Here is a 26,615-nt window from a genome sequence, read left to right on the forward strand (position 1 = left end):
CGGGGTTTTTGTGAGTCGTGCAATGTTTAACTGAGGTAAGGGGAGCTAGATCTTTTCTTTAAATTAAGTAGTATGATATGTATTTGTGATGAATTCTATGTTATTGTACTGTTTGAGTTAAATTTAGGTTTTGAGCATATTACATTGTGTGTACTGAACAGTCAAATTGTGAAACTGTGAAATGGTGATTGTGAATTGATTTGGATGAGTTGTATAGTTGTAATTGAACATGTTAGATGTGAGAAATTTGTTTTAATAATGGTTAGATAGAAAACATAGTGAGTTAGGCATGTTTTGAGTAATTTTAGAGGAAGTAAGGTAGTGAAAATAAGAATTAGAGGTCAAGGGCTCAATTGGTCTGTTGGGACAGTTTGGGTAAGTCAATTATGACTTGTTTGAGTCATTTAAATGGTTAAAAACATGTTCTAAGTGGTAGATTGTGATTTGGGTCCCTAAGTTGTCAAAATATGAGGTTTTAGAGTAGAAATTGATTCACAAACACCATAGATGGATGATAACAAGGTTTAGAATCACTTGGACAAGTCTAATTAGGTGTATAACACGATCTAAAAAGGTTAGAAGTTGGGAAAAATAGTTATAATTGGTAGTTGGTGGTTTAGTTGCATAATTCTGCTGAATTTCGTGCTACAGAATTATGCAGACTCATTGAGTGAATGGGTTCGCACAACGAGTCGTCCTGGCAAGATGCTCTCTGTCAGGGCATTCGCACAATGAGTTGGTGCACTGTGTGAATGACTGAGAGAGTTGCTCTCTGCCTAGGCATTCGCACAACTAGTTGGTGCATTGTGCGAATGGTTGTAGAGAGTTGTTATCTGTCTGGTGATTCGCATAGCGAATCTAGGCGTTGGTGTGCACAGCTAGTGTTTAGGGGGTTTGGTCTCTGTTTGGGCTTTCGCGTAGCGACCTGGGGGTGCTATGCGAGAGGTTTAGGTCTGGTATCTCTCTGAGTTAATTTGCACAACGAGTTGTGTCGCTGTGCGAGAAGCTCCTAGTTTCGCTCTGCGAATGGGGTGTGCTGAGCGAAAGGTCTGTGTCTAGTTTGCTCTTTTTGTTCTTTGTCTTGGCTTATGAGATATTGATTTAAACATGAAGTATGATTGAATGGGTATCATGTATTAGAATGAGTATGTTGCCAAGTAAAAGTATATGATTCAAAGTGGTGAATGTAATCTTCAATGTAGAATCTCTCGGTGAGATTCAAGTTTGTTTAGAATGAATGCAGGAGCTCAGCCTTGGGGGTTATCCTGTAACTCCAATGGACTTTCATCTCATGTAGAGAGGATTGAACCATGTCATGACGAGTAGCAGGAGGTCTTAGTCTTGAGGGCTTCCAGTATGCCTCAAGGCCCGGAACAGACTAACCTCGTGAGTGTGGTAGGGTGAAACCCAATTGCAATGGTTTTGCAAAACAGTAGAGGTCATCACAAGTGCACAACCCGCCATAGCTCAGCAATCATTCTAAGTCCGGACAAGCCAAGTCTAGAATATAACATGTCAGGATGCATGACTTAGTTTACTTTGCTTGATTTAACATGTGTAAGTTACGTGCTATTAAAATTGTATGGTTCTTGTATATCTAGCTCACCCCTCTGCTTGTTTTTGTGTTTTGTATGTGTGGTGTTTTTCTTTTGCAATGATCATCCGTTGGATGTGAGCAGAGGGAGATGAGGTGCCCCTAAAGCAAACTTTGGATGGTGGAGATACTGCGGATTAGTTAGTATTAATATAGTATTATGTATCTTTTTGCTTACTCCATTATATATAAAGTTTTAAATTTTATAACCATTTTGGATGACGGTAAGGTTAATACTTTATCTGCAAGTCTATAAAAGCAAATCTATAACTACAAGTCTATAACTCTTTTATATAGTTTATACTATATATTTTGAGATGTTACATTGACAAATTGGTTTGTTCAATCGACCAAATTAAAATAAATATCCCAATTATAAATAAAAAATTAAAGATTTCTAAAATACCCTAATCAACTAGAGATATTATTTTTAATATTTATAATATGAAATAAATAATAATGCATGTGAGACATTATGTCCTATCTAACTTTTTTGTCATTTGGTAAATGAGCTAAATACGAAAAACTAAATTAAAGAAAATACTTGAAATAGTGCTTATAAAAACAAGAGAAAGAATAATTGAGATAAATCAATATTGACTTGAAAAATAACGTGTGTAAAATGTAACATTCCAATTTTCAAAAAGCATTAATACTATTATAAGAATTATCACATATTTAATAAACTATAATAGTTAAAAAAATATATATACATGAAAGTGTTTCAATTACATAATATAATTATAATAATAAAATATATACAAGATAAAGAAGTTCAAAAACTTTTTATACACTTAAAATCTAAATTGCAATATGAAGTTTTTGAAAACAATATATAAATATATATATATATATATATATATATATATATATATATTTTTGCATATAAAAAGAATCAACTAAAACAAACGTCATAAAGATGATTATTGTAAATAATAGGATAACAAACAAATACAAAACACAAAAAAAAAAAAATGTAAGCTAATTTTATCAAAGAATACACATATATTAACCACCTGGATCCATGTATTGATATGAAATTCTAGGAGTCCTCCACCTAATGGTGGTGAAATAATTCGCCCATACATACTACTACACATCGAGCTCAATTCTTCAAATATCTATGACCAACACATAACCATCAAACTAACGATCTTTTGCTACTCTTCATGACATAACTATCACTCTCTATTTGAGATTGAAAGTTATCAAAAATATCAAAATAACTCCTAATACAAAGCGTCTATATCAATACATACATTATACATAATCATCTTAAGGACTTCTCTTTGAAATCCTTATATCATCATATACAATTTCACACTCACAAACCCATCTCATACCAATTTAAATCAAATCCATATATATCATTCATTGAACATATAAAAAATTTCCAATATAAACAAGGTAAAATCCGTACAATATATTTTAAATAGACATAAGTCAAAGAGTATAGAAAGTATTTAGATATATTATCTTTATCTATCTTTATCTTTTATCTTTAGTTAGTTTCTTATTATTTCTTATTTATATATCAGACTTAGTTCATATTTCTTCTATTATAAATAGAATAACTTATGTTTATATTTAACATAAGGGAGATTAATCTCATACATAGTTTTCATTATATTCAACATGGTATATAAAGCCAAGTTCTTTTGAGAAAAAAAATTAGTTGCCTTTGCCACTACACACACTGCTATGGGCGACGACGCCATTTACTGTTGATTATATTTTCACTAAGCTTGGTACATACGATTTGTATGCACCAATTTGACGGAGAGTGTTAGATATATGATCTTTATCTTTAGTTAGTTTATTATTATTTCTTATTTATATTTTGGGCTTAGTCCATATTTCTTCTATTACAAGTAGAGTACCATATGTGTATATTTAACACAAGAGAAATTAATCTCATACATAGTTTTCACTATATTCAACAAAAATCATCACGATGTTGTCAGAATAGGGGTCGCTCAGCGAGTAAGATCCCTTGCCCAACGAGTTACTAGAAAAACCATATCCAGACCTATAAGGAAAAGTGACGCTCAACACCCTAGTTCACCACTCAGTGTCCAAAACTTAGCTCACTGACTTCGTGGCACTCAGCGTCCTAGATCCTAGTGATTCTCGGGTTTGCCAACGCTCAGTGCCATACATGGCAGCTTAGCGCTATACCAAAAGATACAAAACTAAGAGACTTGATATAGATGCACTCAATACCTATCTAAATGAACAAATTAGTATTCTTGGCATAGTAATTGATTTGAAATTATGTTTATAACTCAAATCAAATATCGATTTGCTCACTTGTCCAGGAATTTAGTCCATCTGATTAAACCAACTACCCAAAAACACAACCAATTCAGATCTTAGTGAACTAAGTGGATAACCAAGTGTTAATTGACATGAATACAAATTTCAAACATCAGTCTCCCTCATAAAACAACTCCTCTAGAATTTCACTTGTCAAAACCCTCATTTTTTTTTACCAAAAACCAACCACTACTCTAACCTATTGTCAAACCAAAGTTCAACAGCTAATTGAGCTACCAATTCAGTAACTTACCCTCGACAGATCATCAAGAATCAAGCACAATTCAACAAGCATTTAAATAATGAAACCATGTTATTTTAATAATAATAATTATATATATATATATATATATATATATATATATATATATAATGAAACCAGTTAGGAGAATTTGACTCCCCAAGGTCATGTTTGTGTCCCTATGGGTGATGTTTTCTATTTTTTTGCATGAATGACTCACGTTGATCATCATTGATGGTGTCAAGTGCATCAAAACATAGTTTGCCCTACTCAATTGTGGAGGAAAAAGCTCCTATAGGTGTTTGAACCAAGGTAGTTCAAATGGACTCTCCATGATAGTTTTGCCTGTGTTCTTGGTGACTTTTTCCAATTTTTGAGATGGATGAGTGAGTTTAATGGTCATGGGTGTTGTTTAGTGCACCAATGAACACATTAGACCTTTGAATTGTTGAGAAAAAAATGTCATTTAGGTGTTTTCATGTAAGTTATATGAGGTCCATAAGCATTGATGGCCATTTTTCGTCCTAGTAACTGATTACAGAGGTCTTGTAATCGATTACCAGAGGCTTAGGGGCAGTTGTATAGAAAGTTCAACGTGACTTCCCATCTGAGAGAACTGAACTGATTAGGATGGTTTTGTCTGTGTTCTTCTTGTGTATCAAATCCATTAACATTCCATGATGAGATGAGTAGTTTGGTTCAATCCATGAATAGTAACACTGAAAGAAGATATTGTGAATTGGAAATGTTTGATACAATCCATTACAATAATTTTAAAAATATTAACGTTAGCATGATGAGAAAGTAGGCATTCCATAATTTTATCAAGTAGAAATTCCTCTCCTCCTGAGTCAATCTTCCATTCAAAATATTAATAAACTTGGTTTTGAAAGAATGTCGCACATACAACTGCATAAAAAAAAACATTTCACGTTAGAACAAATTGGCAAAGGGGAAAGGCTAAATGGAAAATGGGAAAGAGGAAGTGGAAAAAGGGAAAGGGAAAATGGGGAAAGGGAATAATGGAAATACCTTGCTCCCATCACCTAAGTCACCGGAGTTTTCCATTTCCCACAACAAAATTAATGGAAAGGAGAAGATGGGTCTTAAAGGGTTACTTTGCTGAAGAAGATGAAGCTAAAACATAGATAAACGAGAGAGAAAGGACGGAGCTTGGAGAGAGAAAAGAGAAAGCTTGAAGAGAGAAAGGAGAAAGCTTGAAAAGGGAAAGGAGAGAGCTTGAAGAGAGAAAGGAGAAAGCTTGAAGAAAGAAATGAGAGAGCTTGGAGAGAGAAAGGATAGAGAAAGGAGAGAGAACGATGAAAAAGGTTGGAGAGAGTACGAAAATGGAGAGTAAAGAAAGGATGAAAAATGGATTCAACATGAAATGGGTAGGGGTAGGGGTATTTTCGGAATCATTAAAATGGTTAAATTGAATCCTTTTCCATGTCAGAGAGCACACAAAAAATAAATATTTCATATGGTCCAATAACATGTTGACACGGATGGTTGTGAAAATGTTATTAAAGTTGAGTTGTTAACATATCGTGATCATATTGTATTGATGCTTGTTTAAAAACATATAAAAAACTTAATAAGTTTACCTACTTTATTTCTTTTCTATATTAAACCCTTGTGGTGACTCATATTTCTTCTTCTATGTTACTATTTAAAAATCTATTTTAACATTCCTTTCGATGAATTTCTAAATTAAAATTACATGAGTAATAGAAAATACAAGTAGGAGTAATTAAAACTAATGATAATAACTCTTGTAAGAGGAATGTATCAAAGAAAAAAACTTTCTACATATGCAATAACAATAAATCTTGTCTTAAATTTATATATAAATTCATCTATTATTCTTGATTTTTTCTTAAAACTCCATTGATATGTAACACTTTTAGAACTAAGAGAAACATAAGTTAAAATCGTTTTATTTTCTTTAAGAGAATAAATTTCTTTTATAAAAATTTCTTTCAAAATATGAGCATCAATTGATCTCATTGTTTTACCATAAATTTTAGGATCATCCTAGTGAAAAAAAAAAAAAAAAGTCAATACCCAAATTTTTAATTTTTCATTTTTCTTTTGCTCTTCTAAATTTATTTTGAACATCACTTGAAGATAAAAAACAACTAGAAGCATGACAAAATAACATTATCACTAGAAGGCAAAGTGGTAAGTAACACGGTAGTTTTAGTAAATTTATTCTTTAAAGAAAAAAAATATTTTCAAAGAAAACAATATATCTTTAAATTCAATAATAGTATTTTTATAAGCTTCACTCACTTCAAAATTAATAACACATAGTTTATAAGTAGTGTTATGCAAAGTGTAACCAATAAAAACACAATAAACCATTTTTATTTCTTTCTTTTTTTTTCTTATCAAAAGATGTATTAACCTCAACAAGAAACCACCATACTTTAATGTATTTTAAATATGGTTCTTTTTTCTTTCATAACTCAAAGAATTTTATCACAATCCTTACTAAAAATGACAACAGAATGCCCCACATGTTTTTAAGGCTTACACTTAGAGTGATTTAAACATAATCATGACAAAAATGTGATATAATGTTATCTTTCACTTTTGTAAAAAAGAAATAATAAAGGATAAAGATATGTTTTCTCTAAAAATTTATGAAAGAAAGAACATATATAGATAGGGGAAGTCAAAATTCTTATTAAAAATAACAAATATTAAATGAATTAGAAAAAAAATCTAGTTAAAATACACAAAACATTGTATTAAAAATGAAATGTCATAAACATAGTAAAGCAATATACGTTCTTCTCTCAATATACAACATATTGATTAAATGTAATAAAAAGATATTTGAATATTACGAAAATCAATGTTGAAAGATATAATATAGAACAAAAGGAAAACTAAACTTTCTAAATAACTTCTTGTATTTTTTCTACAATAAATATTAAATATTAATTAAACAAACTAAATGTAATAACTTTGAAAAAGTTTATTCATAAATAATATTTACCTATCAAATTAATATTTAAAAAAAATATAAGTAATCATAAAACTAAAATCATCATTATATATGTATATTTAAATATATGTTTAAATTATATTAATATTTCGAACATGCTAACTAAATCTGTTGTGTTTATAGCTTAAAAAAGGAGAAAAACTCTTTAAGTATTCCTCCTACTCTCTACTGTCATCTTAGGTTTCACACGCAACATTCCGAAACGTGTACGTACATCTTTATGAATAAGATGGAGAAATATGATATTGAATGCATGAATCTATTAATGAATAAAGATTTATAAAACAAATGATATCCAGAATATATAATAGTATCTAAGTGAAAGGATGAAAAATAAAAGGTTTAATGTTTCAATAAATTTTTATTTTTGTCCAGAATCTTAAATAAGTCCTTTTTTTTTCGGCGTTTCAAATAAGTCTTTATTTTTGTAAAATTGAATCAAATAAAACCTTTCTGTCAAATTGAAATGAGGAAAGGTATGTTGACCGTGTAGTTTTTTATTACATGGCATTGAAAATGTGATTGAATTGTATTTTTTTAATTTTTGAATTAAAAAATAAAATATTCATTTTTTAATTCAAAAATTAAAAAAATACAATTCAATCACATTTTCAATACCACGTAATAAAAAACTACACAGTCAACATACTCTTCCTAACAAAGACTTTATTTGATTTAATTTTAAAAAAATAAAGACTTAAAAAAAAATCTATTTAAACGGAAATAGAGACTTATTCACATTAAACCAAAATAAAAATGAGCAAAATGAATAAATGAATGCAGTTAGAAGTGCAAATGGTTGGTAATTTACCTCATACCATAAGACTGTAGCAAGAAAACAATAATGATAGCAATTTGGTGTTTGTATTTGCAGCTTTTTCATGCTTACCTAAACCTTTCTCTGAAATCTAACCCTTGTTTTATGAGTGATGCCCCACCAAATATCTTTTGCCAGATCAACAAGATATCTCATTGCCAATTCAAATCTTACTTCAATAACCATGGGATTTGTTAACAAAACTGATTTGAAATTGTGTATTTTGGGAAGTGCACGCGCAACGGGGGAAGGAACAGGTGTTTCCATTAATGACGAAGGACTAAGGAGGGAGACAACATTACAGAGTATAAATGTCATTGTCAGTCGACATGTTTCAGTATTTATGGTATGCCATACAAACCCAAATGGGTATTGCTAGTATCATCTTCAACTTCATCGTTTCATGTCAAAACAGATTTAGACGGATAAATGTATGTTAATTCAATTTATTAAATCACTACGTTTTTGTTGTATGGAAAATTCATGGGTTAAAACATATGTAAATAATTTAATTTTTCATATACTTTCAAATTTAGTGCGTATAAATTTTAAACAACTATTTAATCCTTATTACAATTATGGTATGTAAGAACAAGACCAAATATCATAATAATGTAAAAAAGGGGAGAGAGTAGAATCTTGACTTTGGATTTTTAGATTGTGTGGGAAAAAGAAAGAGAAGAATAACCACCATAGAAAAAAGAAGAACAAAAGCTTTTGAAAGCTAATCAAATAAAAAAAAACACAAAGAACAAAAAGGATGAAATTTCTTCTAATACGATTTTAGATGAAATATGAACCAGATGGAAGAAAAAAAAGAAAAAAAAAACTTATTCTAATAAAAATCTTAATAAAAAAGCAGAAAACAAGAAGCAAACAAAATAACAAAATCATCAATTACTAGAAACTACTACTACAAATCTACCCAATAATCCTTAATTTTGGTTATAATAGATAATATGTTATACGTATGCATGTAGCTTTTAAATAATGCACTTAACGTCATTCTACTATAAGAAGTATTATTATTGAAAATAATTAACCTTTCAGTAAATTTAAGTTTACTTATAGGTTTTATAATTTAATTTACCAAACAAATAGATTAACAAAATCTATCGATAAATATTTTTATCAATAACTTATTAATATTTTTATTGAAATTTTTTTTATGTCGATAAATTCATTAATAATATAATAACAAATCTTTTTAATCTAATTGATTTATTTTTATATTAAGAAGAGATTGGTGAGAAGAAGAAACGAAGAAAAATAAAAGGTGGAGAAGGGAGGGGAGGATGTGAGTTATTGACGACTTGATGGTGATCCGATGGTAGTTTAATGGTGAACCATTAGTGGTGCACTAGTAACACTAAGGCAAGATGTTGGTTGTCCAAGTTAGAAAAGGCGGTGGACGAAGAGGAGGTGGAGGAAGAGGAAGATGAAGAGAAATAAAAGAGGAGGATGAGCTAGATGTGGCAGTGGTGGCATGACAACGACAACAATCCTACAAAAAAAGAAGAGGATGAAGAATAAGACTCAATCGTGTATTTTACCAATGGATTTGTGATCAACGATAATTATCAATGAATTTTGTCATTTGTAAATAAAGTTGTTAGTGACCACATTACCGATAGATTTTTTACTATTGATAAACTTAATTTACTAGAATTTTTTCTATTATCAACTGTTTGAGACCATTTACACAATTTTCTTATAGTGATCACACCAAGGAGTTTCATTACAAATTCTTAAAACTAAAGAAAATAACTTATTATTTTAACAATATTCATGCACATTATTACATTACATTCATAATTTAATTTAGGGTTAATTATGTTTTTAATCCATGCATTTTGACGTGAAATTGAAATTTATCCTTATTCGAAACTTTGATATATTTTGTTTCCTCAACTTTAAAAATGAATTGATATAACTCTTTTAATACAACTACGTTAAATTTTTTTGATGTGTTAAACACATTTCTTAGTAGACATTGAAGTAAAAACTTGTTAAACGATGTATACAAAAAATGGTAATATGAAACTCGTCTGATACATAAAAAAATATAACATAATTGAATTAAAAAAACTATATCCATTCATTTTTAAAATTTTATATTTATAGTGTATCAAATTTTAAACATGAGCAAATTCAAAATTCGAAGACTAAATCAACTATTTAATTTATCTTATAGATATTTTAAAAAAAATAATTATTATTTCTAATCCATAAAAGTGTTAAAAGTAAATAGACTGAAATTGTTATAATATATATATATATATATATATATATATATATATATATATATATATATATATAATTTTAGAAATAAAATTATTTTTCAAAACTACTTTTGGTTCTCAAGTAGTGAATTTTATAATATATATATATATATATATATATATATATATATATATATATATATATAATTTTAGAAACATTTGTTTCATCGTTTATAATACAATTATTGATTTATTGTTTAAATTTTACATTTTATTATTATATATAAGAGACAGGTTTTTAAATTTTATAAATTGAGAAGTTTCAAACAAACGTCTATTTTTTTTATCGACTATCTAATTTTTTTTATCGACTATTTTCATAATTGATGCTGAAATGAAAATTCTAAATCCTATATGAATCACATCATAAATCATATTCAATATAAGATAAAGATTCAACCTTGTTTTATACATAACTAATAATACAAGTAATAATTGTTAAATGTTTTTTTAGTGACCCCCTTCGTAAATGAGTTCTCTTCGTCCGTTCATAACTCAAACTGAAAGAACTTATATTCATCTTCTCATTAAAGTTAAACATGAGAAAATATATTATTTAAAAATTCAATTATGTTATTTTATTTTTCAAATTTACCTTAATAGATGTTGAAGTTTAAAATAATAGAATTGTGTTTTATATGATCAATTTATAAGTTTGTTTACTTTTATTTGTCAAATTTGGTGGAGTATTAATTAGAATTATAACGGTAATATACAACAATCATATAAGAGTAAATTAATGAAAAAAAAACATAATATATAATATTATCATACGTATTTTAAGATCATATGCAAATAATCTCATTTTAGCTAAAAATTATATACAATAAAGTATAACATGTCATTTACTTTATTTGATTTATGTTCTGATATTACAAGGTATCTACTATCGTTAGATGTACATTTGTAACTAAGTTAAATGTATATCTCTCACAACTTATCACCATTTAAAATTTTGTTAATATGACTAAACAACAATAAAATTAAGATACTTTTGTTGATGTAAATTTCATTGTTATCAATGTTACTTAAAACACGATACCACATTTGATATTGTTATGTCACTCATAACCATACTTACTACCTAATTAAGGTCATTCATCAAAAGTCAAACTTTATATACATATTTACTCAATCTATATATATGTATATAAGTGATACAATCATGATTCATTTTACATGAATGGAACAAATAATTTCGAACTCTTTCATTTCTAACGACGAATTACTTTAATAAAAAAAATTAATGAAATCTTAAAATATACCTTAAATGTTATAGAATATTTGAATGTTCACTTAAACTCTTATTATATATATTCTTCATTAACTCATATTTAAGACATGTATACTCCTTTTTCACCAAATTTAAATATTCATAATATATTTAAATAATAAATTATATATCTCAATTGTTTCTCATATTTGAGTATCTTCTCATTTTCCAAAAAGAAAATAGTTGACTTTGTGACATCCCAATTATATAGTAACTATATAATATAGAAGCCAACAATTATAATATGATAAAGCAGTTGAGAACATGTAAATAAAGTATTTAATTTACAGTCATCCAAAAGGACTATAAATTTTAAACTTTAAGTACAAGAGTATTTCAAACTGACATAAGTAAAACTAAGAGGAAAAGCTAAGAGGATCCTAGGGAACTAAGCAGCAACATCGTCTTCCTCTAATGCCTGCTCCAGGGGCACCTCCCCGACATCTGCTCCCATCTAAGTGGATGATCATCGCAAAAGAAAACACACACAAACAAGGCACAACACAAGCAAGGGTGAGCTAATTATATAAAAAGCATACAATATAATAGTATGTGCACAAAAGAGTTAACTTCAATCAAGCAAGATGAACACGTATCCTAACATGTTATATTCTAGACTAGACTCGTCCAGACTTTAGAATGATAGTCGAGTTATGGCTGGTCATGCACCCGTGGTGACTTATGATACTTGGGTTTCCCACCTTGCCACACTCACGAGGTTAGCCTGTTTCGGTCCTTGAGGCATACTGACAGCTCCCAAGACTAAGACCTCCTTCTACTACTCACTACATGGTTCAATCCTCTCTACATGAGAAGAAAGACCATTGGAGCATCAAGAAGACCCCTAAGACTGAGCTCCTACTTTCATTCTAAACACTAAGAATCTCACCAAGAGATTTTATACTTTGAAACATACTATGAACAACCTTGAACTCATACTTCGTCCCTTTTTCAATTCACACACCTTTGAACCATAATCAAACCACATGTTTTTAAAGCCACAATAACCATCAATTGTATTGTAAATTAGACTCCCAATCATACCTTACAGGCCAAACAATTTCAACATAATTCAATGCAAATCAAATTCAAAATGAATAGACTAGACAATGCGCCTTTCGTTGGGCGCACCACTTTCGCACTGCGAATCCAAGATGATTCGCATAACGCACATGTATAATTCACCTTGCGAATTAATTTGGCAAAAGCTCTAGGCCTTTGGTCTCTCGCATAGCGCACCAGCTCGCCTAGGGAGAAACCCCAAACAGAAAGCACCCCTCTGCAGCGACTAGCTAAGCGAGACCATCACATAGCGAGTCTGCATAATCTGTAGAATGACAGTTGTGTAGAATCATGCAACTCACACCCCTCCAACCAATTCTAACCCTCTAACCTAACTTCTAACACCTCTTATTCATGATATGGACCTATTTAAACTTGTCTAGATGAATTTTAACTATTATATAATGATTCTAAACTGATTTAGGCTTGAATTCTAAAACATCAATTCCTATTACTTAGGGGCTCCAATTTAATTCTACCATTCATATTTCATTTTAGGCCAGTTTCATGATCTTAATAGGTCACAATTGACTAGTCTAGACTACCCAGGCAACTCCCATACACTAAACACCCCAATTGCTCAAAATCACTACCCCCACTTCCTTTAAATTATAACCTAAAACACTACCCTAACCTGATTTCCCTTCTAACAATACTAATACAGAATTTTCACCCCAAGTACTCTTTACAAGTCTTATTTACATCAATTAATTCATCAAAATGCCCCAAACAGAAAATCAATCACGGTATCATCATTCACACTCTTCAGTTTATATAAAACCAGATACGTAAAACAATTACAGGCAGTTCAAACAGTATATCATTTTCATTGTTAACATGCATACATGTACTAGAACAGATTCAACCCAAAAATAATTAGCTCCCCTTACCTGTTAGTTCTTACTGCTCAACTCACCAAGGATGCCCTAACAGTGTCTCACCCGACAAGACACGATGGAACCTACAAACCACCACATTGGCGGTCGAGAACAACTTTTAGAGCTTGATTGGGTAGAAAACATGAAGAGAAAACTTCACTAGCTACATGCAAATAGCAAAGTTGCATGCCCTAGCTTCAAGAACAGTGGAAGAAAAGGGGGAAAACGACGAAGAAAACGTTCAGTAGAAATGGAGCCCTCTACGTCGCGGACGCTTGGGCAACACCTAAATCAAAATCCTACAGTTTAGTGAGTTGGAAATGTAGAGAGAAGGCAGAGCAAAGTTAAGGAAAATGAGCTCCAGAGAGAGAAAGAGTTTAGACTTAATGAACTAGACTTTGAGAAGTCCTTTCTAAGGTCATGATGTCCTATGTTTTGAGTCTGATTGCCTCAACATAAGACCCAATAGCGCTACATTTTTCGGGCATAACTTAAGTTGACCTATTGTTTTTTTTATTTTATGAAAAAATTTAACAATTATCTTATATAAAAAAAATCTATTTATTTGTTTTTATTAGAATCTAGAGCATGACTTTCACACATATAGTAAAATATGTAATTGGATTTGAAAATCCTAAGATATATTTGTGATTGAAAAATGATAAAAAAAGTATACTGGCAAAAAACATTTTATACTCAAGTTATTAAAAATATTGAATTTTTTATATATAAAATATCAAATATGAATTTCAAATGAAATATCATAGATTTATAAAATCTCAATACTTTGTTATTTATTTATGTGATTTAAATAGAAAATATATTTATTAAAGATAACATTTTAACGACTATTAAAAAAATATAATAAAACTGTTAAAATTTAATAATGAACTTTGGTTAAACTTGCTTAGTGCATTTGGAGTAACGTTTTAACAAACTCCAACTAGTTTAGATATTTGGTTCGAGTAACGTATTAACAAAAAGCTAATACAATCAACACCACAACACTCATAACGATAAGATGAAAGTTTTATTGTCATAATCATTATTAAGTTGACAGCTTTTGTAGTGTATAATTAGATCATGTCATCATAATGACATCTCTTTTAAACATTATTATCATTGCGTTTGGTAGAAAGGTGAACAACAAAGTATAAATGAAAACTAAAACTGTACAAAACTAAGAGTATTTAAAAAAATATATATATAAAAAGATAATGATATTTAAACAACATTTTTTTGACAACATTTGAACATTGATTATGTGTCAATTTATGATTGGTCAAAAATCACTCCACAATAATGTTTATGATTATTATTATTGATTGTGGAATAATTTTTAACCAATCACAGATTGACACGTAATCAATGTTCAAATGTTGTCAAAAAAATATTGTCTGAATATCATTATCCATATAAAAAAAGAAAAGTAAAACTAATATAAAACTAAGAGTTTAATTAAACATTTTCTTCATACCTTTATTGCATATACCTCTTCGTCATCCAAAAATGTGTATGCTATGTATCTCTTATCTCCGATAGCTTTATCAGAACAGAAAACAGCAAAATTCTGCCGTCTCCACTGTTTTGTCGTCACTGCTTCAATCTCTTATCTGCCAAAATCTGCATTTCATTATTCTTTCACTGTCAGCCAGGCACCGTAACCCATAACATAAGAAAAAAAGAAAATATTTTTTAAGAATTTATGTATTGAAAAGAAAAAAAATGAGTGAGGGAGATTGATGGAGATTTGATAGTAAAAATCTTGAGAAGAGACTGGTATGAGCACGGGTGTGGGTATGAGAATAGAAATAGAAAAGGTTTTATCGAAACTAGAACTGTGATAATGACCTACTTTTTATCTCCCTATTCTATGCTACGCTATGCTATGCTCTCTCTTCCCTCCTGGGTTTCAGAAATACGATATATCTTTATCAGCCCCATGCACGCTCATCACTTTAACACTTTTCTATACTAACAATAATGCATAAAAAAAAAACATTTTTTTTAAAATTTCACTCACGGTTACTATCGATAACGATACTTAAACAATATTTTTTAGATAATATTTGAATATTATTTATGTGTCGTTATGTAATTGATCCAAAATTAATTCACAATTAATAATAATAATCATAAATATCATTATAGACCAATCACATAATGATACATTGATGATGTTTAAATGTTGTAAAAAAAAATGTTTTTTAAGTATGATTATCATATACTACAATAGGCTTGAAACAGTACTTTCCTACAAATTCTTTGAAAAAAATTAATATTTTTAAAGAACATGATGTACGACAACAGGTTCACACAAATGATAGATGGAATACAAGCAGGTGTAAAATACATAAAATAAAACATATGGATGAAAGAATTAACAAATTGATAAAACTGTACACTAATTGGAACAAATTGTCTAGCAAATGAAAGAAAATTTATCACATTTGATCCTATACCTGAACAAAAGTTATGATAAAATTTAATGTGAAGCAAATTATTGACAAACTAGACAATATTGTAATTGAATGAATTCATTTAATTTTATATTATAGGATATTTTAACAATTTTTATTTTGATTTTGTATGATATCATTATGGATTTGACAATAAAAAACTTTAAAAAAAATAATAAATAATCTTAAAAAAACGTAACTATTTAAAATATTCATGTTAATATATAGTTTTACAACAAGGGCGTTACACTTTTGTCAACTGATAATAAAATATAGTTTAGTTTCATTACCTTTTCTTTAACCTGAGTTTGATATTTAGTTTACAATATAAATAATGGAAAATGATATTTTAACACCAATTTTTGACACCATTTTAACACTGCATACGTATCAAAATATGATTAGACGATTTCAAATTAAAAAAGCTGAGACAAGAACATATTTGGAAGAGAGAATCCAAAATTTCTTTTTTAATTTGAAATCATCCAACCACATTTTGACACGTATGCAATGTCAAAATAGTGTCAAAAAATTGGTGTTAAAATACCATTTTCCATAAATAATTAAAAAAGTGAATTGAGAAAGAAATTTAAACGTCTAGTTATTTTGAAAGTAATAATAAGTTAGAGATACATCATGTTGGTAAATTGTAGAAAAGACGCTTAATATACACCCTTTAATATTTTGGTAGATGATGTGTGATATCGAGAGAAAAGGTTATAATATCTATAATACTTTTTATGAATGGAACAGATATTAATATATTTTAATTTCACATTTAAGGATATTAAATGTATCTTTTTTTACATAACATTTACTTTATAAATCCCAAACTATTTATTTTAGAAAAAGATAATATGATATTAATCTTTGTCCTTAAAGAACAAAGAAGGCAACCAATATCAAAACGAAGTTTTATGATTTGATTATTGCAGTGAAAAGTGAATGAAATATAATGAAACAAAAGAAAAAGTAAACTAAAAAAGATATAAATTTTAACCTACTTAATTTTGTAAAATTGGGGAGAAAGATTAATAAAACACAACGTAATACAAATAACCTGGGAAAAATATAAGGTATATGATTAATCCTGATACCATTGTCTTTGAATTCTTACGAAGTTTATCCACGACTTCTCTATATTTTACTCAATACGTAGTTTTTGTTCTCTCATTTTAAAATAGAGATTTATTTTATCTTAAAAATAAATATTTATTTTTTCAAATTTTCATTTCATTTACATTTTTAACATAATAAATTAAAAAAAATTGGTTAGAAAATAGAGTATTGGAGTAGATAGGTGTTTGGACTAGGGATGACAACGGGTCGGGTCGGACACGGATAATGTGATATCCAAACCCGACCCACATATAAAAATTGTATCCGTTACACGCCCCGCTACCCTCGGGTACCCACATTAAAAAGATTCGCAGATTTTTTCCAATCCGCAGGTATCCATTGGATACCCGTTTTTCAATACACACTATTATCCAAGCCCAATGGCCCAAACTCTATTCTCCTTTTTTTTTCAAAATTCACAAACCTTAGATCTATTCCAAAGCTTATCAGATCTGCACTTCAAAGAGAAACCGAGACTTCAAAAGTTTGAGTTCATTTTGTCCAAGCTCAGATCTGCACAAAAGCATCTCATATATGCCTCTCGTCGCTGTCTCCTCACGTCATCGACCACTTCGTCCGCCACCTCTGCCACCTCGCTGTAGACTCAGTCTCCACCATCGTGCGCGCCTCGTCGATGCACTCCAGGATGAAAAGAAGAGGTTGAACGGTAGAAATCAAAGATCAACCGAAAGGTGAAAAAAGACGTTTTAATCGATGAAAATATAAGAAGTGGTAGAGGAGATGCGAACCTGTGAGGATATGTTGGTGGAGCGAATCTCTGTAGGAGCATTGTAACAGGAGATGAAAAAGTTTTGTTTCTTGTTGCCGTCGACAGTGATGGGAATGGATAGGTTGGAGGAGCCCCTTCTAGGGGAAGCATTAGTGACAGGATGAAACCCTAAAAAAGGGATTTGGGCTTTGGCCCAATTCTAAAGCAGATTTAACACAGAAAAAAAGGCTAATTAAAAAGTTAGAAAAAAAAATCTAATGAATAAAATTTTAATTTCATTTCTAACCGGTAACGGGTACCCGTGGGTATGGATAGTGTGATACCCGAACCCGACCCGTTAACAAGCGGGTATTGAAATACCTACTACCCACGGGTACCTTTTACCCGTGGATACTAAATACCCGTAACGGATTTTATCTGCGGATATCCACGAGTACGGATTTTTTTGTCATCCCTATTTTGGACCACTATTTATAGATTCGCTTAGCGAGTAGGGTCACTGTGCGAGAGGATTGAGTGCCTGGACCATTGTTTCAGGTCTCGCACAACGAATTGGGTCGGTGAGCGAGAGGTGGGAGTTTGGGACTAAATGTTTGTTTATTTACACAACGAGCTGGGTCGCTGAGCGAAAGGTTAGAAGGTTTGTTCCACTGTTAGTGTATTCACACTGTGAGCTAGGTCGTTGAGCAAGAAGATTCTATAGTCACCCAACGAGCTTGGTCACTGAGTGACTAGTCTGAGTTATGTTTAAAACTTAGATTTTAATGAAATTCTTATGTAGCTTCGAGTCCTGTTTTGATTGGTTGAATGTTTATGCGTATACTTATTGTTTCATATGATGGTTAATTCTTGTGAATTGATATTTCTATTCCTTTGAAGTATGTTTAGTGGATGTAATTCCATTACTCAGTGTGAGATTTTATGGTAGTGCCTTGGTTAATGTTATTGTCGTTGTATGAATGTATGGAGCTCTGAAATGGTGGTCTATTTCGACACTTTAGTGATCATTCATTCTCAAGTAGAGAGGAATGATTCATCTGGTGAGAGTAGCAAGATGTTTTTGTCTATAAGCTTTAAGTTTAGTCCTAGACAACTGAAATTGACTAACCTTGTATGGTATTGGGGAGTGCCAGTTGTACCTTACAAGTGCACCGACTACCAATAGTTTGACATTCATACCTAATCCGAATGAATTTTGTTTAAGTTATGGGATGTATAGAATGATTAGTGTGTATTGTATCCTCTTGAATTGAGGTTTGACTTGTTTATATATTCATATAAATATGAAACTTTCTTGTTTATCTAGCTTACCCTTCTGTTTGTTGTTTTGTTTGTATGTTATTATACTCTTTTTTCGACTATGATCATCTGATGAGTGTGAGCAGAGGACAATGAGATGTCCGTGAAGTAGGCCCTAGAAGAGGAACCAACTTATGTGTAGTTCTCTAATTAATTAAATGTATATAGTTTTGGTTTAGATGATGGACTATTTATAAAGTTTCTATTATGGTTATCTTGGTGACTATATTAACTTTATACTTCTTGTCTCTATATTCTTTTGGGTTATTGATTTTGTGATGACTCTATATTATAGTATTTTATTCTATATTTTGGGATGTTATATATGATAATTCAAGTAACATGTCTTAAAAACAAAACATGAATGAAGTTATGAATTCAAAATAAGAATTTTGTGAAGTAAAATCTGTAAATGATTCTATTTAAAATAATAAAATGTTATTAATAGTAATTGAGTTGTGGGCTGAATTAATCCATTCGTTGGCTCTGTTTCATTCATAAGATGAGGAAAAATGAGACTATAGAACATGATAGATTTAAAGATTGTTCTTAAAAACGCTATTCTAATAAGGTGGTCCATTGAAGTAGAAGCTACTAACATAAGAGAATATTTTTAATGGACATTAAATTGTGCTTGATATATGGCTAACAATGTTACGCTGGCAACGTACTTTCACTAACTTTTCAGTTCATTAGGTTCTCATCACATTTCCTTTGCTTTCTTTTCAAGTTACATAAAGTTAAAATTACAAAAATTCTCATACAATTATTAAATGTAATTAATCAAAGGGGGTTGTATTATTAACCACCAACCAAGCTATTAGTAATCAACAAGTAGCTAATATATTAAAAGTTACTTTTGATGATTTATTTATTTGTCTCATCTTTAATATATATTACACATTTTTTTATACAGAATATTTTTTATTTTCTTGCATTAAACACTCACTACCACATTTTCACGTTAGTTTCTGAAAATTTTAACCAAATTAGTTATTGAACATTGGAGAAGAACTAATGTGATTGATATTTTGTGATTCTTAGGAATGAAATTGGAGTTTTTATGTTCTCAAAGACGAACACTCAATCAAAATTTTGAGAAATGGATTTTGATATTTTCTTTAGTAATAAATTTGTATAATAAAAAATTATACCTTTTAAACATAATTTACCAATTAAAATTATATGATTCTTCATCATGTTGATTAAAATTTAATTTGACATTTGTTCATAAATTTGTAATTAATTGATTTTAGTGTTATTATAAGAAAATCATGTGAAATTGGAGAACGGTGCAAGATAATATGGGTTGAACTTCGGATACAAGGTGGATTGAGTTTGAAGAGAAGTAATCAGAGGCCCACTATTCAAAATGGAACCTGCTCATGACTTACTTAATGCCAATGCTTCCTGCACCCTCATGATTTCTTCTGCACCCCCAAATTTTTGGCACCTCTCCCTCCATTGACAACCCACCACCAAATTGCAAATCACAGTCTTCACAACACAACAAAGGGAATTGCTCTCTCCACCACCACCAAAACTCTCTTCACCTCCCTAAACCTCTCCAAAAATTTTTAATTACAAAAGTATTATTTTTTATTTTAATTATATTTATTTACTTTTTTTCTGAAACTCTAAATTCTTATTTGATTTTCACTCTCTCACGTAGTTCCACATCTCCCAACTCTCACTTCCAAATCCGTTTCTTCCCATCCATACTTTCTCTCCTTCATATCTGTTTCCACTTCTCCATTTGAGTCTGAGTTTGGAAAAGAAAATGTGGTTTGCAAAATAAAGGGAAAGAAAATGAAAGTGGATTAATTAAACTTTACAGAACTTAGGAGTCACTTCTCTGTTGATATTTAGTTTTTAATTATTAAAAATATTAAAATATTAAAATTGTGTGAATGAAAAAAGATGCTCCAATGTGTGAGAAATTACGGGGTTGCCACTCCTTTACTCCTCAAAACCCCATCATCACTCCCAGATTACCCCTCAGACTCTCGGACACACCAAACGGATCTCCTGTCAAAGCGGTGCATTCCCTCTCTTTAAAACAAACACCAAGTATTCTTTCTCTCTCTCACTTTCTCCCACTAAAACACTATCTATATGGAAGCACTGAAATACTTCGTCGGAACCTATTTTGCAGTCGAGAACTCCACCGACTCCTCCACCGTCACTGCTATTGACAGCTGCAACTCCTCAATTTCGGGCAATGACAACCGCTTCGCCGCAGCCATTGTCCCTCGCAGCTACGCCGGTGATCCTCAATTCTCCGGAGAACTCTGCGTTCCGGTGAGTAATTCTCCGAGCTTGACCATTGGATGATGGAATAAACAAATAATTGTGATGATTCGAGTTAGTTTAAATTAAATTCCTTTGTTGTTTTTGAAATTAAATTTTCTCTTCTCGTGATTTTGTGACAGTACGATGATATGGCGTAACTGGAATGGTTCTCGAACTTCGTTAAGGACTCATTCTCCGTCGAGGAAGAGTTGAAAACGCTACAACTACTGTCCGACGCCGCTGTGTCCATTGCCATTGGCGCAAAACCATAGACACTAGAGTCGTCGTCGTCCACCAACACGTTGTCGTCCTTCCGACAAAACCGCTCGAAATGCATCGTTACAACAAATGTCGACTTCTGTTTTACCTTCAATGGCATGTTGACATTTGCTCACGGATACTTACATCCATTTATGATAAAAGTTGAATAATATTAACTTTAAAATTAAATTTTATTCGAGGGCAAAATAGGAATGGAGAGTTATTAGAAACAACCTGTATGGTGTAAGGAGCAACTGCCCACAACACAAACACTCCAACTAACCCAATACATTCCAACTTTATATTATTATAAAAGAATGCTTTTTCGAATTTGAACAGTAACTTTTGTTAGGGATACATAATTTTTTTTTTCAAAATAAAATGTATTTTTATATATAATATATTTGGCTGATTAAATATTATATATTTCAACAGTGGAAGAAGAGCAAGAAGTGGAAGTGGAATCAGATGGAGATGAAGATGAATGATGATTTGGGGTCTGCCTGTTGGAGTTCCTTCTTCGGAGTCCCCTCCCTTACACAGAAGATATAAATAACATGATCAAAAATATGCTTCGAGTCACCCCGTTGCTGATCTTGATTCCCGTTTCAAGAAGACCTATTTTCTCAAAAGTCTTCAAAATGACCTCTCTTCTCATCCATCAACATCACCGAAACCCATCTTGAAACCCTCGAGCTCCTTGAGGAACTCTTTCGCTGCGATGCGTCTCTGGTCAGTGCCACCATGAATGTCGCCTACTGTGCCGTGGCAGTAGAATGCACAGTCAAGTATCTGCAACTGAATTTTTACCATAACAATCTCCTGTATCACCAAGCCGTGAATAGGATATGGCGAGTTAGGATTCCACATATAAATAGTTCCGGTTCTAGAGAAGGGAGTCTTTTGTTGTCAGTAGAGTTGGAGCGGTGGAGAAGGGACATCGAAGTTTCACTTTTGAATTTACAAGTGAGGGAGCGATTTACCTCCATAGATACTAAAAGGGATGCCATCGTCGGGCTTTTTGGGAGGAAACCTGTACCGTAAAATGGACACCCAACCAAACAAAGAAGGAGGTCTGTTTTCTTAAATTGTAATACTCCCCAAATCATTTTTATCATCTGAGATTTTAATTTTTTGGTTTAATGTTTTGAGAAGATAGTATGTGTCATGTGATAAGATTGTTCTGTGTGATAATTACTAACTTATTGGTCATATAAATTTAAACACATATTAGCTGTTATTGGTTTGATTTTATGGTCATAGTAATTAGAATTTAAACTTGGTGATATTTTCATCGTATCCAACAGAAGTTCAGAATGTATTAGTGCTGCTGCTGTTGAGAATTTACATTTACGAACAACTGTTAAAGTTGGAAAGATTGGGGATGACAATTCTGGCGAGATGTTGGTTAAAGATTCTTTACCAGCAACTCTTGAAGTTGAAAAGGTTGAGGATTGCATTTCTGGGGAGCTGCTGGATAATGATTCTTTACCAACAACTGTTGAAGTTGAAAAGGTTGGAAATTGCATTTCTGAGAAGTTGAAAAGACTTGGTTAAGAATTCTTTAACGTGTTGATGAAGTACAGACTCCTTTTGAATCTTTAGAAAGGAAAAATGATATTTTAACACCATTTTTTTACATCATTTTAACACTGCACACGTGTTAAAATGTGATTGGACGATTTCAAAATAAAAAAATTGAGACAGGAATATATTTGGAAGAGAAAAATCAAAGTTTGTTTTTTTAATTTGAAATCGTTCAACTACATTTTAACATGTGTACAGTATCAAAATAGTGTCAAAAAATAGTATTAAAATTTCATTTTCCATAAGTTAAACACATGGACAACATAGAAATCGTCTTCTAGGTTGCTCTTACAAACTGAAACCTTAAACTTCACATCCTAATCGGAGCTTATTTTGTCCTAAACCATTGATTTCATGGTGCCAATAATTCCTTGGCATGTATCTGCCACTCTGCTGTGAATCTTCTCAACCTTTATTACAGCGTGTTTTGGCCCTCACTGTTTGATTTTTATTTATCTTTGGGCATCCACCACATGAATAAGTTTATAAGTTTATAACAGGTTTTTCTTTTCGAATATGATTTTATAAACAATAAACAATAAACTGTATGATTTTTATTCATCTCTGGGCATCCACTCACCTCAAATCCTTCAAACAATAAACAATACTTTGTATTTGAGTTTTGTAGAAAATAAACTGAGGTAAGATTTTGTGAAAGCCAAACAAATAAATCTCTACTTTTGATTTTGAAAGGAAAGATTATAAGAAAACGAGTTTTTTTTTTTTTTTTTTTTTTTTTTTTTTTTTTGTGGGACTCACTATAAAACATTTCCTCCCAAGGAGAAAACTATCTCTTTCTCTATTAATGTATATTTTTTTACTTATAAAAACTATGACATGTTTTTTTAAATAATAAATAAGTCTTTCTCAAGAAAAAAAATTAGATAAAAGTAAGTCTTTTGTTCATTATCGCGTATTTGTTTCATTCTTTCTGTATTTCAGCCTAAGTTTTACATTGTTTTGTAAGTTGTGGCGCTTGTCATTTCTCCATTTATCAAATATCAGTGGTTTTAAAATAAATTTAAATATATAAATAGAAATGTTAAACATAAATGGTTCAACTATTCATATTTTAAGTAAAATTTTAATTTACATTAAATTTTGGATTATCTAAATCACATAAACAATTCAAAAGGAGATGTTAATTTTGTTGATTATTGAACTCGTAACAAATATCTATTTGTACAACATATCTGAAAATCTTAAAAATATGTGATAGTTTCGAAAACGGAGACAACCGCGGAGAAATCAAAAACATTAATACTGATTAGTTGAACAAATAAATAAGAAAGTTACATGATAACATGCTATTTAGCTTTAAATAGATTACAAACATCTAGCAGTCAAAGGGCTTGTGAATAATTTTAATCTTTGGAAAGAATATTGAAAAATTAATTTACATTAATCACCTTAGCTTTTCAAGCTTATAATTCTCAAAAACAATTTTTTAATTGTTTATATGCTATGATTATTAATAACTTAATAAGTCTCAAATGACAATCACTCAATGTAGTACATTATACTTATTCAAATTTGTATTAAGTCATAGACAATTATACGTGACATATTTCAAACTACAAAATAGGTTTAACCTTTCATTTGATCCTTGTATTTGTGTGTCAATCTCAAGTGGGTCATCGTTTTTTTTTTTTCCGGTCTCAAATCAGGTCTATAAACTTGTAAAAATGAGCCAATTAAGGCATCTCCGTTAAGTTTTCACTAATGGCGTCTAACTGTGTTGAGCTGTATTTTTTTTTTTTTTTTACATAGCGTGACATTATATATTAAATTGAATGGGTGATCTGTTGTATAATCAACAATTCCACGTGGCGACCTCTTCTCCCACTTCTTCTACAGCCACCGGAAACCCTTTCAGAATCGCCCTACCGGCCGCGGTGGCCTGTTCTCCAATCGCCGGTACCTGCCGACCACGATTGCAAAAAATATTTCATGTCCTTGCTCGGTGACTGAAGTCGCGGTTATGGACGAATTAATATGCGAATTGAAGATCGCGACTTAGGGTTTTGATTTGGGGCTTTTCCTGAATCTTTTGTGTTGTCTTGGTTGTAGGTTTGAATGGAGGCAACGCATAGAGATGGGAGAGGTTGGGGTTTTAGGGTTCTTCGTGATTGGAGGAGACCGGAGGAAGAAAGGGAGGGGTTGGGGAGGCGCATGTGAGGGGCAGCGTCGTTGTTTGTGACAACGTGGGCGTCGCTAATCAACAATTAAGAAGATACAACTTTGATTCCTAAAAATCCCAACACAGTTTACGAAGATAGTAATAAAGGCTAACCTAAATCAGATGCAAGACAATGAATCACTGATTCATTCAGAATTGATCGTCTTTATTCATAATTATATGGTGATTTTAGAGTATGTCATTGTTTCTGCACTTGGTTGTTGACTTTTAAGAAAATAGTTCTTCATCATGATGTTTTACTGGAATATGTGATAGAATTCAATTGAAAATATTGGATTGCATTTTTTTACTTTGTAGATTTCTGGATTACCTGAATGCCTTTTTATTTTTTCAATTTTTTCTCTTGAAAACGAGCTTAAGCTCACATAAATTTTTTTTACTGTCATGGATTAATACGTTATTTCTCAAAAGGAATAGATGTTCCGAAGAGAGAAGATGCAATATATGATTGAATCTTAGTATAGTTTGGACATGATATTGATATTTGCAGTAAAAAGTGGTGAGGATGAGACCAGGTGTTGCGATGAAGGAGATGATGCACGAAAATGTTATAAGAGGCCACGTCAAAAACTTAATTTTTTTTTAAATTCCACGTAATAAAATATTTTTACATCAGTGTGCACCACGTCATCTGTGACATCCCAAAATATAGCATAAACTTATATAATTTAAGACGTCAGCATAAATGATAATAGAAAGCAGTCAAGAGTGTTTAATTAGTTAAATTAGGATTACAGTAATCCAGGAAATTTAGAGGAAATTAAAACGTGGAAATTCTTAGTATCTCAAAATACAGAAGATTTAAAAGGGCATAAGAAAATTCCTAAAGATCTAGGCAGCTACAGTGCCTTCGTTCTCCTCCAAGACGTTTTCCATTGAGACCTCATTCTCCTCTGCTCACATCCAAAAATGGATGATCATTGCAAAAGAGAGACATACAACACACACAAACAAACAAGGCAAGGGTGAGCCAATTATATAAATAAGAAACATACAATAGATTTCTCATGTGATCATATGAAAATGAATAGAAAACAAAGCAGATTTATAACATACAACCTAAACATGTGAAGTTCTAGACTTGACTCGTCCGGACTTTAAAATGAGAGTTGGGCTATGACGAGTCTTGCACCTGTGGTGACTTATGAAACTTGGGTTCCCCACCCTGCCACACTCACGAGGTTAGTCCGTT

At 31.0% G+C, this 26,615-nt stretch overlaps 1 protein-coding gene across 1 annotated transcript; it reads left to right on the forward strand.

Annotated features, from left to right (window-relative positions):
- The first annotated feature begins 20,990 nt into the window (after positions 1-20,990).
- On the forward strand, positions 20,991-21,946 carry LOC111240547. The gene is made up of 3 exons (XM_022775669.1): positions 20,991-21,153; positions 21,239-21,384; positions 21,516-21,946. Exons 1-3 carry the CDS (start codon positions 20,994-20,996, stop codon positions 21,531-21,533), a joined length of 324 nt encoding a protein of 107 aa, XP_022631390.1. The 5' UTR covers positions 20,991-20,993; the 3' UTR covers positions 21,534-21,946.
- Positions 21,947-26,615: the final 4,669 nt, after the last annotated feature.

Source organism: Vigna radiata, chromosome 11, assembly GCF_000741045.1.
Source record: "Vigna radiata var. radiata cultivar VC1973A chromosome 11, Vradiata_ver6, whole genome shotgun sequence".
NCBI lineage: Eukaryota > Viridiplantae > Streptophyta > Magnoliopsida > Fabales > Fabaceae > Vigna > Vigna radiata.